This window comes from Microcebus murinus, chromosome 5, assembly GCF_040939455.1.
Source record: "Microcebus murinus isolate Inina chromosome 5, M.murinus_Inina_mat1.0, whole genome shotgun sequence".
Classification (NCBI taxonomy): domain Eukaryota; kingdom Metazoa; phylum Chordata; class Mammalia; order Primates; family Cheirogaleidae; genus Microcebus; species Microcebus murinus.
In genome coordinates this window covers 20,020,720-20,035,837 of record NC_134108.1, presented here as the reverse complement: position 1 = coordinate 20,035,837, position 15,118 = coordinate 20,020,720, and the positions used below count along the sequence as shown (strand labels likewise).

General features: G+C 36.8%; 1 protein-coding gene across 9 annotated transcripts in view; it reads left to right on the top strand.

Annotated features, from left to right (window-relative positions):
- The window catches only part of UTRN (utrophin), a 478,755-nt gene that overhangs the window by 103,341 nt on the left and 360,296 nt on the right, over positions 1–15,118 (top strand). For all 9 annotated transcript variants that reach the window (XM_076002898.1, XM_076002896.1, XM_076002897.1 and 6 more), the window contains 3 exons: positions 11,503–11,595; positions 12,878–12,955; positions 13,302–13,394. In XM_076002898.1, the coding sequence (XP_075859013.1) occupies positions 11,503–11,595; positions 12,878–12,955; positions 13,302–13,394 (264 nt within the window). The remainder of the gene's footprint in view (positions 1–11,502; positions 11,596–12,877; positions 12,956–13,301; positions 13,395–15,118) is intronic.

Here is a 15,118-nt window from a genome sequence, read left to right as displayed (position 1 = left end):
GTTATCCATGTGTGTGTTTTGGACTTGATGTTACTCAAAACTTTTGAACTGTCTACCTGCATGTGACCATACTCTGGGCAACAGAGTTTTGGCAACTGGGAGAGTCTGAATATGAGCTGTTTGATTCCAGTGGTCTCATGAGGCTCATATGGGTAAGATTATTCATCCTGGTTATTAGTGAGGATAATATGGTCATTGTCTAGATAGAACAAGTGAAACAGACTTAATTTTTAGCAGCTTAATTTAGTCATGGGGAAGAATTGCCTTAGAACCATGTTTGAAGATCAATTTGAAAGCATCATAGTCTTCATAGACCTAAGTTTAGGGAACATTTGAAACTGGGTGAATTACTTTTGTACCTATTTATGAAAATAGAGAGAAATAGACAATACAATAGCACGTGGAAGGGGGTGTGTAGAAAAACAGAGTTGACAATTGAGAAAGAATAACTGAAAAGAAATTTTGCAGTATTCATGGTAGGTCATTGACATCTTTAAAAAGACCTCAAATAAAACAAAATCTAGTAGCATCAGTATAGTAAGTCAAATTGGCATTTAAATTTGTATATTTATAATGTATATTATTTTGCAACATAAATGGGGATGTTAAATCCCATGTAAATTATTTGCCCTGGTATGCTTGTAATTCTTGCCAAGACAATAGAAAAGACTTGGTAATTTTTTATCATTTTTAATAAACGTTCTAGTTATATAAACTGATGCAGAAGCTAAAACCTTGTTTTGTTTGGAGAAAAAGTATCAAAAGTGGGATGACCCTGAAAAATTTTCCTTTCAGATGTCTTCTAGTAAGAGATCCAAAGTCTGGAAGGAATTTATCTAAGACATTATGAGTATTTGGATATAATGGGATGGAGGGCTCATGGCAGTAACTTTCAACTTCATCCACATTGTTTTTTCTTTCTCTTGGCTGTCTTAAGTCCATAAATTGGGCTGTTTCCAACCATGGATGGCGGACAAGAGAGTAACACATTACTAGATTGGGAGATTCCGTAGATTCCCATGTTGCTTAACCCTTGCTGTGCTGGGGAAAGGAAGTGTTTGTGCATGGTGTCACTAGATAATCCAGAGGCTAGCATGCACATGCACACGCACATGAACACACACACACACACACACACACACATACACACACACACACACACATCCTGCTGCAGGGAATAAATTTTGTTTCATTTCTTTTTTAATCCATATCCTTTGTGATATATACTGTGGTGGACTTTAGAATATAATTACTCACTGGTCCCCCTACTTTCCCGCCTGTAAGTCCCCCTCCAGAGCAATAGGGTCCAAGGATTTTGGAAATCCTTGTTAATATGTCACAGAATGGGTTACATTCCTTCAGCTGTAAACACACATGATCATTGCTCCTCCTTCTTGTCTGAATGTAAATGTCACTTCCTTAAGGACACTTTTTCTAACCTCCCAGGCCAGGGGAGATAAGCTCGACACTCTCAAGGTGTTATCCTTTGAAGCACTTATCATAATTGTAGCTTAAATATTAATAATTGCCCCTCTCCTCTCCTAGATAGTGGTAAACTATCACGGGTGCACGGACTGTCTATTTGTTCACTGGCACAACTTTTGGCATTTAGTCGGTACCCAGTAAGTATTTATAGGCTTCATAATTAAATGAATGACAGTGTCACAGACATACATTTAACATGCCTACTACTGTATGTTCATAAGCCCATTGGAGATGGTCGTGTTGGCAAGAGACATAAGTAGAGTGTGGAATTGAGTATAAAATGGCATAAATTGTGTGTTGCTATGGATATGAAGACAACACATGATGACTTTTACAGCATTTACTCACAAAAAAATAAACAAAAAAAATCCAGCTATGCAAACTTTGCCTGTTTACCTGATTTGGAGTTGTGCTGGAACCATTGTTTAAATAATGCCTTATTCTCCTTATTTAGTCCATATGGTTTGTCACATGGGATCCACCCGCTAAATTCACTGTGACGAAAAATGAGATTTAAAACTTAAAACCAGCTCAATTCATTTCTTGATAAGGGATTTAGTAAAAAGTTTAAGAATACTGAATAATGTAGGTCTAAAACTATCTTTTGATTTTTAACTATATATGAAAGTACAGTAGCTAAGATAGCACTCACTATAAATATATTGATATATTATTTTTGCTGGAAATCCTTGTTAATATGTCACAGAATGTACAATGTTTTGGAGTTTGGGTATCCTGTATGAGAAGTCATGCAGTGTAGAGTAAATTATGGTTCTTGGATTTTGAAAAGTTTTGAAGAACTCAGAAGAAAATGATTATCTAAGGGAGCTAAGAGTTAGGAAATTATACTTATTCTTGGATATGCTGCTCATTTATTTATGACCTCAGGCAAATTATTAGCCAATTTTTTTCAGGTCACTTGGGTTACATTCCTTCAGCTCTAAACACGTGATCATTACTACCTGCCTCGTATTGCTAAGAAATATCAATGCATTGCTGAGAAGCATATATGCAATTATAATTACTTAGGAATGCTAAATAAAAACCCTATCAAGTACTCCTAACTTGTGATACCCTTGATCTATGCTACACATATAAACTGAAATGGAAAAAAGCACTGGCTCATTAAGCCCACTTCATTCCATTGTATGGTAGGTAAAACTTGAGTATTTCGCTCTCTCTAATTTTCAGTCTTGGGTTTGCTATCAGGCTGGTTTCCCAAGGGAAGCAGCGAAGGCCTCATTGCTTTGCTGTTGGGAAATTTGTTCTGACTTTGAGCCTGCATTTTCTTTGGCTGACTTTCAGAGCTGCTCATCTGGCAGAGCTGAGAACATACAAATTGCAGAAGCTCTTTTATCAGTTTGGTGAGACGATTCTCAAAAGAGGCTTAACCAATAAAGGTTAGGTAGAGAATAGGCAAGCTTCAAAATGCTGAACTTTAGTTTGGGCAAATTTCTGCTTTTGCCTTTTCTAAGACAAAGATGAGCCAAGTTTTCATATAAGTTGTAATTCCAAACTTGAAAGTTAAATTGACAGAACATAAGAGAGGAAATCTGAGAAGCTTCTCTTTACGGATTCTCATATGCAGAGCTATTCAGACGTGTTCCTTTTGGAGACAGTGGGACACTGCTTTTAGTGTCCTGTTGTTTTTCTACATTTTTCATGTTGGAAGTTGATGGTCACAAAAATAGGGATGGGAAAAGATGTGGAGGAAGATTTCTTGAGGGGATTCAAGAAAAGCAGCCCAAATCCTTTTCCCACCTGTAAATGTTTAATCCTCTTTTTGCTACTTACTGTAAAGGAGACTGACAAGCTTCCTTTTGTGTTGATAAATACCATCCATAGTAGAGCTTTGAGCTTGATGAGTTACATATTGGGTCTGCCATTGGTTTATTTCATAAGTATGTGTATGGCAACCCAACAAATTGTTTTAGGAACCATACCCATTCAATTGATTTCTTAAAAAGAAATTTAAATTTGTGTCTATTCACTGATAGACATAAATAGACTAAAATCTAAAGAGCAAACAATAAAATGCACTTCATATTCTTAAATACCAGCTTCCAGATATGTTTTCGCTGTACTTATGTAAACTTTGTTGTTGGTGTTTGTTTTGTTTTCAGTTAATTTGATTTTTTTACTTTGTTTTTGTATCTCAAAATTATACTTGCAAAATGAATTTCATCTGGTTAAAGTTAAAAAAGTGATTATAGTTAAAAACATTAAATATTAATTAATATGCTGCCTTGTGTACAAATTGAGTACTTGATAAGTGATTTTGATTGAACCTATTTGTGATTATGAAACAAATTTAGTAATATCTGTTGAGTCTTTGTAATAATGATCAATTTAGGGATTGATTTGCTGAGAGGAAATGACTTTTCACCTTTTACCTAGAAAGGGTAATCACAGCCGCCTTCCCTTGTGCTTTTCCATCCAGCCTCATATGGCCCCACTATCTCCATCCAGGTTCAGACTTGGGCTCAGGTGGTGCAGGGATGGGTAAGCTTAAGCTAGGGTGGGCAGTGGACTAAAGAGTTAGTGGTTTCGGGGAAAGAATCTCTGTCTATAAACAGAGCAAAGGAGATGCTGGACTCATTGTCAGCTGTATCTGGCTTGGGAAGCTTTTAGCTCCAATAAGTACAGGTTGCCATCTACCACCTATTGTGGGGGGCTAGGGAGGGGAGCTGACACTGTTATTTGTGCTGTTATCATCTGTTGAGGAAGTAAAAAATCTGCTGACATTGGTACCCCTTGATAGCAACACAGAATATAGTGAAAACACAATTGATAATTGAGTATGCATGTATGATTAAGTGCATGCAGGCAGCTGGCTAAAGACTACAAAGTCTGGATAGAATTTCACACAAATATGCAGTAAAGAAGAAGAAAGAACAGTGAATACTTGTCCTTGTCAGAGGCAAATGTTGCACCTTTTGTAATGGTCTGTTGTCCATCTCTTGGGCAACCCTGTGTTTAACTTAACCTTGTAAAATGGGAGATCGCATTTATCTAATTCCTGACCAAAGAGTTGGGTCTATTATGTTTTTAAGGAGACACCCTAAGGAGAGGGAAGGATCAGGGTAGCTGCTTCTCCTTTATGGAACAAAGGAAATTTCCTTTTATTTGCCTCAACCTTCTCATTAGCAATGCCATTACTGATGCCTCACCCTGGTCTCATGGAATCCTGTCTTTTGAAGAACTACATTCTTTAAACATTCTACTGCCAGTTGTGCATATATGGAATGAGCCGTATTGTTTACTGAGTTTGCCTATAGCCCTTGCCTGGTATGTGTATGGAATCAGGTTTATTCATTCTCCAGACCTTGCCTAATCATTTGTCTGTGGAATGTGCCAGTGGCCCCTGTCCCTGGCTGCCAGGTGTTTTGTCCCACACCTGGTTCCTCATCCTAGTTTTAATCATCACTATACCTGTTACTTCTTTTACAAAAGTCAAGGTAAAAATTGTATTCCATGTCTGTATGACTTGTAATTCCCTGAAAGGTATTATTTGGTTTTATAGTATTTTGTAGTTTTTAAGGTAGATGTGCATTTATTGATTTGATTTCAGTGTGAACGCTCTGGAAATCATTGCTTTCTGTAGTTAATGTGGCATAGTCTATGATTACCTGAGACATCTGTTTCTCTTGTCTCTATCTTGTTCTTCCTTTTCTTTTCCTCTCCCTTCCTCCTTCCAAGGAAGCTTCTAAATGGAATCTTTTTCAGATCTTAAGAACTTGTGCTGACCACCATTAATTCTTAAAGAGAATGGCCGAGAGCCCTGCACTCACTAATTGTTTAAGTGACTGTAGCACATCTTGCTGGTTTACCTTTGTGGAGGATGTCCTAGGCATTATTTCTGTGCACTTATGTTTCTCTGTCTTCTTAGTCAAAAGCAGTGCTGCTTTTGTTTTTTCACCATGGAGTTGAGTCATAAAAGTAGATATCGAAGATCATACAGTCTTCATTTCATTGATTAAACAACACACTTTATAATTGGGATGAACCTAATTTTATCATTTTGCTTAACCTTGACTAGAGACACAGTTCTTTAAAAAAGCTATTATTTTTATATACAATAACTCAGATATTGTGAAAAATTAGATAATAGAAGAAATCCAAAGAAAAAATTTTCAACTACTCTTAATTACACCACCAAGAGAAAAAATATAGTGTTTTGTTGTAAAATACTTTAAGAAATGTATTTACATGTAAATGTAAATGCCTGGTTCCTTAGTATTATTGTTAATTAAGATGACATTGTAAGCCTACTGCTTACTGATGTATTACTGACTTTTAAGAAGATCAAGAATTATAAGAACCAAAGAGGGTGCTACATTTGTATCAGTGTTGAGATTGGAGATTCATAAATTACTTTGGCTTGAAAATATTGAGAAATATTAAATTGAATTATTTGCTTCTTTTTGAATTTTTAAATTAACCAACTTCTTGCAAAAAACAATTGAGACAGACTGTAAAACTTGATACTGGGGCATCATTTTTTAATTGATTAGGAGCATCAGATAAAAAAAATGATACTGGGGCATCATTTTTTAATTGATTAGGAGCATCAGATTAATCTGAGAAGAATGTGAATGTATTATGGTATGTACTCTCTCTATTGGTGAATATATAGGCCGTATATAGCCATATATGTGTCATATGTGTGTGCATATACAGTGAACAGTAGGTATAGTAACTGAATCAGATAGACTGTCTCAAATCCTGTTTTAAAAATAGGATGCAAATAAACAACAGAATAGTCAAACAGTGTCTAAGGGCTCAGATTTATTTATTTATTTTTTGCAGGACACTCATTAGACGTGTTAGTTCTGAAAGCATTTAAAAACTCTTTCCTTTTCACAGTTCTCTGTATTATACACAGTTACAACTTGATTATCTATAATGAATCTAGGTCAGTCATAGGACAGACTTTGTCTCCCTACTATACCTGTTAACTTTGTACAGTTTTGGCATGACCAAGCTAGATTGTAAATTCCCCTTAGTAGCTCACCATGTTGTGTTAGTACCGATTTTGTTTACATCTACAGTCATGTGGTCAGTGATGGACCACATGTACGACAGTGGTCCCAGAAGATTATAATGGAAGTGAAAAATTTCTATCACCTAGTGATGTTGTAGCTTTTGTAAGGTCTTAGCATCATGCATTACTCATGTGTCTATGGCAGGGGTCCTTAAACTTTTTAAACAGGGGGCCAGTTCACTGTCCCTCAGACCGTTGGAGAGTGCGCACTGTGGGCCCGGGACTAGTCGGCTGCTAAGCAGGACAGGCAGTGGTGGCAAAAACACCCAGAGGACCGGATAAATGCGCTAGGCAGCCTGTATGTGGCCCTCGGGCCGTAGTTGGAGGATGCCTGGTCTATGGTGATGCTTATGTAAACAAACCAATTGCCCTATCAGTCATATAAAAGTCTAGCAATGAAAATTATGTATAGTATAGAATACTTGATAATCATAATAAAAGACTGTTATTTGTTTAGGTATTTATTGTATTATACTTTTCACCATTATTTTAATTATTAAATAATCAAATAATTAAATATTTATATTTATATTTAAATATTTTAAATATTAATATTTAAATAATTAAATATTAAATATTAAATAATTAAACATTATTTAAAATATTAATTTAATATTAATATTTTCATCATTATTTCTGCTTATTAAAAAAATGGTTAAGTGTAAAATAGTCTCAGACAGGTCCTTCAGGAGGTATTCCAGAAAAAGGCATTGTTATCGTAGGAGATGACAGCTCCATGTGTGCCACTGCCCCTGAAGACAAGATGTGGAGGCGGAACACAGTGACACTGATGATCCTGACCCTGTGTAGGCCTAGGCTAGTGTGTGTGTGTTTGTGTCTTAGTTTTTAACAGAAGTGTTTAAGAAGTGGAAAAAAATTGAAGGATATAAACAAAGAAAATATTTTTTGTATGGCTGTACAATGTGTTTGTGTTTTAAGCTAAATGTTGTTACAAAAGAGTCAAAGGTGTACAAAAATTGGAAAGTTTATGAAGTTTATTGAAGAAAGAAAATGTTTAAATAAGTTTAGTGTAGCCTAAGTGTACAGAGTATATAAACTCTACAGTAGTGTACAGTAATGTCCTGGGCACTCACATTCACTCACCCCTCCCTCACTGACTCACCCAGAGCAACTTCCATTCTTACTGGATTCATTTGTTTTGTCTGGCAGAGTGTTTTAGGAATTTACAGATATCAGGCGACTACACACATAAATTCAGATTTCCAGCTTCTTGTGAAAAGCTACAAGTTCTGCCAGCAGTGAGCCTGAGTTCCCACGTGGCTACCCTTGGCGGGAACTGAGCTCCAGATGCCACCGTCATCCTATAGAGCCAGCTGATTCACCGGGCGTGACTGGGGCCCAGCAGGTTTGCTTCATTCAGTTCCATTATCACATGTAAGGAGTTCGCAGCCCCTGCTCTCCCACAGACTCCCCCACAACTGGCTTCTCCCCATGCATTGTGATGACAATTTGCTTTTTTGCTCCAACATTTTAAAATCCAGCAGTGGTAGTGTCCCAGCTGCAAACATTAATGCTGGCCCCTCTTGTCGAAACGGTGATGTTAGAAGGGGATGAGAGCCAGGGACAGCCAAAGCTGGCCATGCCAAGACTGTCTCATCTGTCATCTGGACTCATATCATGTTGCCTTTTTAATTTTCTAAAAGTTAAATGTGACCCAAGGCTTATCTGTCCTCTAAGTTCAAGATGGTTCATTTGTACTATTTTGTTTTTATTGGAAAACTATGGAAACCCTCTCTTGTGAATGAGGCGGGTGACCTGAACTTGGCATTTCTGCAGGGCCAAATACAAAAGAGGTATTCATCAAATATTTATCCAATTGGATTATTAAATTGTATTCTCTCTTTCTGTTAGAGAAGTCTCTGCAAATAAGTCTTTGGAAAGATTTCAAAATCTAAATAAGAGGTTAACTGTCAGGATGAACCAGTTTTTATTTTTATTAAAAGATGACTTCTGACATTTCCAAACTGTTTCCCAGAGTAGGTCCCATGTTTAGAGCCTGTGATTCCAAAGCACCAGGCATGCTTTAAAGTGATGGGAAAAAACAGTCTTCATTTTGGAGTCATTGAAATGTGGTACATATCTTGCTGTCCTCTTTGGAAAGTCAATAAATACACCCCACCACACCCCCGAGATTAAATATTTTCTTCCCTGTATGTCACAGTCCTGAACCCTCATAATTTTAGTGGTAGTGTAGCACAGATGTTAAGAATATGGATTTGGAACCAGATTTCGTGGTATCAGATCCTGGTCCTGCCTCTCATTTGTTATGTCACTCCTATGATTCAGTTTTCTCACCTGTAAAATGGGCATGATGATCGTATTTACCTTAAAATATTATTGTAAAGAAATAAATGATACATAGAAATAATATATCTAAATATCTATAAATCTCTTAAAACAGATCTGATATGTTGTACGGGCTTGAGGTTATGTCTAGGAACCTTTTACGTTTCTATTGCCCGGTTTTGTATGGCCTATGAGCTAAGAATGTTTTTTACATGTTTAAGTGGTTGCAAAAAACCAAAAGAAGACTGATATTTTGTGACATGTGGAAATTATATGAAATTTGAATTTCAGTGTCTACAAGTAAAGTTTTATTGGAACACAGTTGTTCCAACTGGCTCATTTGTTAATGTATTGTCTGTGGCTGCTTTGACATTAGAACAAGGTTGCTAACTGTTTTTGAATGGGATATGTCCCTACAGATTATCAAATGACGTATTAGTGAATCTGAGACTTGTGAAATCTTTGTGAAGTGACACTTGTGATTTGTCGTCATGTTCAGAGCCTACTTTTTCCTTCCTGCTTGAGATGAAGAAGTGCTTACTTGTTTTTTTTCTTTTACTTCTTTCATGTACTGTTGATATGTTATGGCACTTTTATGACACTATAAAACACTAAAGTTATGCTTGTGATAGAAATGATAATATTGACTATTTATTAAACAGCTACCTTCTTAGTTTTTAACAGAGAAACAAATGTATGTAGCAAGTCCAAGTAATTTCCCCCAAATTCTATGGCTAGTGAGAGTTTTCTTGTCTACAGGTAATGTCATCGATAGACATATGTAATTATTTGTAATATGAACAAATATTTACATTTATTTTATTTTATATTATAAAGTTTTATGTTATTTTATTTTCTGGAAAATGGATAGTGGATTTGAGAAGGGTTAAATGCTGCCTAGATATCATGTTAGCTGCCCTTGCCATCACTAAGATTCTTTCTGTGCCTAGATAGCCCCATTCGTTTCTCCCACACACTTCACCTGTATTCTTGTCTCTTTGCCATGTCTAAAGACCTAAAAGGGAATCTAGTGATTTAGTGGCTAATTTGCTGAACTGTGCTTTGTGCTTTGTTGGGGGAGGACAGGGGTTAGAGGTAGGCAGATGACAAGGGCCACTTCTGTCCTTTGCCTTTACTGACAGTGGGTAGCAAGTCTTCAGGGTGCAGCAAACTTCCACTTGCTTTGCTTTCTGAAATTCTGCCTCCAGAACATGGGTCCCTCATCATGCAAATCTGTCTGTGATTTTGATGGAGGGAGATAATCTCCATGTTCCTGACTCCATCACTGCCCAGCAAAAAGGCAGCTGGGAAGAGAAAAACAGCTTTGTTTCAGATACAAATAAGTAACAGTTTATTCTTTGCTGATTCTGTGGTGACAACTTTACCATACTTTCCCTCACAATAGAGTATGTGAACAACACAAAAGGCCAATGCTAACAATCATTAATTGAGAGTCTGTAATACTTATTTAAAACAGGTCCTTACCTGTTTAAATCAGGAGGGGAGAAAAGAGAGAACAATACAAAGTGTTAGGAAACTTCCAAATAGCTCCCTTCCCTTCCTCCAAATCAAACTTAGAGTAAAATTTTGCTTCATATGACGTATATGTATACCTATATTTTTAAGCGAGAAATTATTGGTTACTTTTAAAGTGACAAGATAAAATAATTGTTGGTTATAAAATATCTTTATTATTGGCAAGAATTTAGGACTTTTAATCTCTGTGGAGATTTCATATTAGAAGGGAGTAATTTGATACAAGATAATAATACATTTATTGCAGTGTGCTTTACAGTTTTCAGGCCATTTTCATATATATTGTGTTATTTAGACATAATGATAGAGAAGGAGGTTAGATGGCTGAGCTGGGTTCGTTAGGTAGTTAATGGTCACACCGGGCTTAAAACCGAGGCTTCCTGATTTTCTGTGCAGCGATGGCCCTGTTGCACACAACCCAGCCTGTCACATACAGGTAGGGATCTGCCAAACTTAGAGTGAATGGTGTGGGATTTTCTGGCATCAGACACTAGGGTATGATTGCCAGTGGGGGTTGATGCTATTTATTAGTCAGGGATAAGAGTTTAGGAATTCTGTTAAGTTTTATTAGTCAAAATCCTAGGCTGATTGTAGGCTTAAACACAGAACCAAAAGTGTCTTCATTGTTAAGAAATTAATGATCAGAAATGTAGACTAGGTACCTGAGTGAAGTGGATGACAGAGTCACCTGCCCCCATGGTGGAGATGCTGGAAGACGTGGTCAACCCGAGAACGTGGTGCATGGCAGTGCAGTAGGAATCTGCACACTGGTGCTTGGTGTCTGCCCAGGTGCTGCCTGCCTGCTCATTTACATTTTTAATACATCTCTTTATCATTCCTTTCTCAGGAATATATACTATACTCAGGGCCCATTAATGTTAACGATAGCTTCATTTGCTTCATTTCTAAGAAATAATGCAATTTATATCTTTCAGCTTAAAATGTTCTTTATGGGATTTTAAAATTCTCTGTATTTGTACTTGTTCTTTCTATGCAAGGCAAACTTGGATAGTCTGCAGATCTCCTAGAACTTTTTAACTGAAAGAGAAATGAAACCACTCATTTATTTGCCAGGTACATATGGAATTTGTGCTGCGGAAGTAACTCTGATACTATTTTTTATTTTGTAGAGTGGGAAACCACCCATCAATGATATGTTCACAGACCTCAAAGATGGAAGGAAGCTATTGGATCTTCTAGAAGGCCTCACAGGAACATCACTGGTGAGCATGTCATCTTTGAGAATGAGGCTAAGGGACTGTCTCTGGTCCTTACTGACACTTGATGACTCATTATGGGTACTTGAAATGTGAAAGTTGAAATAGACACATTAAAAAAAAAGTGTTTTAACTAATGCTATTGGTAGAACAATATTTTGGCTTTCATGAGGGCTCTATTTTTTATCTAAGATAAAATTACCTTAAATGTTCATTTCTCTGCAACAGCCCAGGTTGAGAATTATGAAAGAAGAATGGATTTGTAAAGAGGGCATATGTTTTGAACAGTAGAGAGTATAGAGACAAACACATTTAAATGTTGACAAATATTTTTAAAAAATAATTGTTAAAAAATATGGCATCTGTTTTTATCCAAGTTTTCAGTATTATGTATATGTTTCTTTCTTTATCAAATCCAGCTCTATTTACTTTATATGTAAGGTACTTGATACTCGTGGAAAAAACTCAGCTCATGAAGTAGATGTATTTTATGGGTAGACAGTGTAACATTAGAGGTAGAATTACTCTTAACAGTAAAAGAGATGCACTCCCGACAATGAATTTCTTTCTTGCTAAAGGTGGGGTGTTGTACTCTCTCTGCTGCCCTCCAGGTGGTGGGCAGACACCTGTTGGGGAGGCTGATCGCTCCCTCAGATAAGATTCCCTGGCCAGTGAAGTAGAAAGAGGCTGCCCAGGTTACCTTTCCCCAGGCGGGGCATGGCCACCTTCTGAGTGGGCTCTGTTAATGCTACCTGGATCCTGGGCTTAGTGTCTCGGAATCCTCCTTGTCCACCCCCGTGCAGCACAGAGTGGGCACAGCTCCTCTCTCCACGCCCACGCAGTATAGAGGGAGCCCAACTTCTAAAGCTTTCTGCATCCAGACCAATTTAAATAAAAGAAGATTCATCCCTAGAGCATCGGTTTCCAAACTTGTCTGTGCATTAGAATCATGGGTCAATCTTTTAAAAATTCCAAACCCAGACCACGCTCTAGACCCATTCAGTCACAAACTCTGAGAGCATAGTTGGACACAGGCATTTGGTATTTTTTGAAGCTGCCTAGGAGATTCCAATAAGCAGGTACATTAGAGAAGCAGTATCTTATGGTGTTGTCAGTTGATGAATTTGCATACTGTAAACACCGGTCTCTGGGGTGGTCGCCTGAGACAACTGCCAGAGCTGAGGGTCCTGCACACTGAGCTGCTTTTCTCTATATATCTCCGTGTCAGTGTTTGTCAGGCATATGGAGGAATAATCAGTCTTATGTGCTTTTGTGTTTTATTTTCCAGCCAAAGGAACGTGGTTCCACAAGAGTCCATGCCTTAAATAACGTCAACAGAGTGCTTCAGGTTTTACATCAGAATAATGTAAGCTTGGACTGTGAATTTTGGGATTCTGTGTGGCCGTCAGCATTATTTATCGTGAGACCAGCCATCTGCTCGATGCATTGGCATCAACTGATTCTTGAAACATTTGTTCTTTTGAGAAGTATTGAGTCTTTTCTAGGAGTGAAGGAACAGTCATGTGCTTTTTCTGATAGCTTTATTGATCTATTATGTAAATAATACATTTTAGAAATTTAGATTTACCTTATTCTTTAAAATGAAAGCTATCATTCATTTATATTGCTGTCCAAATGTGCTAAAATAAAAACCTGGAGTTCTATGAAGAAATTGTTTTAAAAGTTCTTTTTTTTTTTTTCATTTTTAATAGGTGGAACTAGTAAATATAGGAGGCACTGACATTGTAGATGGAAACCACAAACTGACTTTGGGATTACTTTGGAGCATCATTTTGCACTGGCAGGTGGGGAAATTTCCAGCCACTCTTCAATAGAAATTGAAAATGTATTGTTTGTGTATTAGTTTCCTAGGGCTGCCATAACAAAGTATTAATACCACAAGTGGCTTGGATTGTTGTGTCATACTTCTAGAGGCTAGACGTTCAAGATAAAGGTGTCAGCAGGCTTGATTCCTTCTGAGGGTTCTGAGGGAGAATCTGTTTCAAGCCTCTCTCCTAGCTTCTGGGGGTTTGCCAGCAATCCTCTGGGTTCCTTGGCCTGTGGCATCATAACTCCAGTGTTCATGTGGCAGTCTCCCTCTATGCTTATCTGTGTCCAAGTTTCCTCTTTTTGTAAAGACATCAGTTATATTAGATTTGTGGCCCACACTACCCTTGTGTGAGCTTATCTTAATCAGTTACATCTGCAAAGACCTTATTTCCAAATAAGGCCCTATTCTGGGAGTTAGTATTTCAACATATGAATTTGGGGGAACATAATTCAACTCATAACACTTTGGAATAGAAGAGGCTAACAAATTGCTCTATTTATCTGGCACAGGAAAAAAAAATAACTACTTTTCTTATGTTAAATTTTAAAAATTGTTGTAATTTCAGACTTAAAGAAAAGTTGCAAGAATAGTCCAGAGAATTCCTAAGTACCCTTCATTCACATTCCCCAAATGTTAACAGTTGCCTGTGTTTTTTTTTTCTCACATACTCTCTCTCTCTGTACCTAAATACTTCTGTGTATGTTTTCTGAAAACATGGCATTCTCCTAAAAACCAAGAACTGTCTTACATAAGCACAATACAATATTAACAATATAAAATACGTAACTAATATGTATAACACTAATTATTATATGATAATTATCTTATGTACTAAAACATAATTATTAAAATCAGGAAAATAACATTGAAATAATACAATTATATGATCTACAGATCTTAAGGAGAATTTGTCAGTTAGCAAAAGAAAATGTAAGATCATAAGTTACATTTCTTGTCATGTCTATTTAGTCCTCTTTAATCTGGAACAGTTTCTGAGTTTTTGTATTTCATGATACTGATATTTTTGAAGAGTCCTGGCCAATTATTTCATAGATTGTCTCTCCCTGTGGGTTATTTGAGGCTTTTTTCATAATTAGATTCAGGTTATTCATTTCTGGCAGGGATGTCACAAAAGTGATGTGAGTTCTCAGTGTACCATGTTGGTGGCGTGTGTTGTCCACTCGTTTTTCTTCTGGCAGTGTTAACTTTGGTAGCTTAGTTAAGATGGTACCTGCCAGGATTCTCCACTGTAAAGTAACTACCTTTTGTTCTTAAAAAGGATTTTGTGGGGATAGACTTTGATACTGTGTAAAGATTCAGTTATTATCAAACTTTTATCATTAGTTTTATTAATAGCATCCATTCATTATTCTTACCTGGATTAGTTATTACTTGCTTGGCAAATAGTGATTTTCTAATTTCACCATTCCTTCTACCTTTATTACAAAGCTTTCTAACTGTAAGGAAGAGCCTCCCTTGTCTCTTGTTTCTCTATCTTGTCCGTCTATTATCTATCTGTCTGTCTGTCTATCTATCCATCCATCCATTCATTCATTTATATATCAGTGTAGACTCATGGATTTGTATAGGTTTATAGTGTTTTCCTGTTCCCACTCACTTGGATGCTCAAGTTATCCTAGATTTGGCCAGTGTGAGCTTCTTAAGTTGGCTTCTCTGTCCTTTTAATATGTCCACATT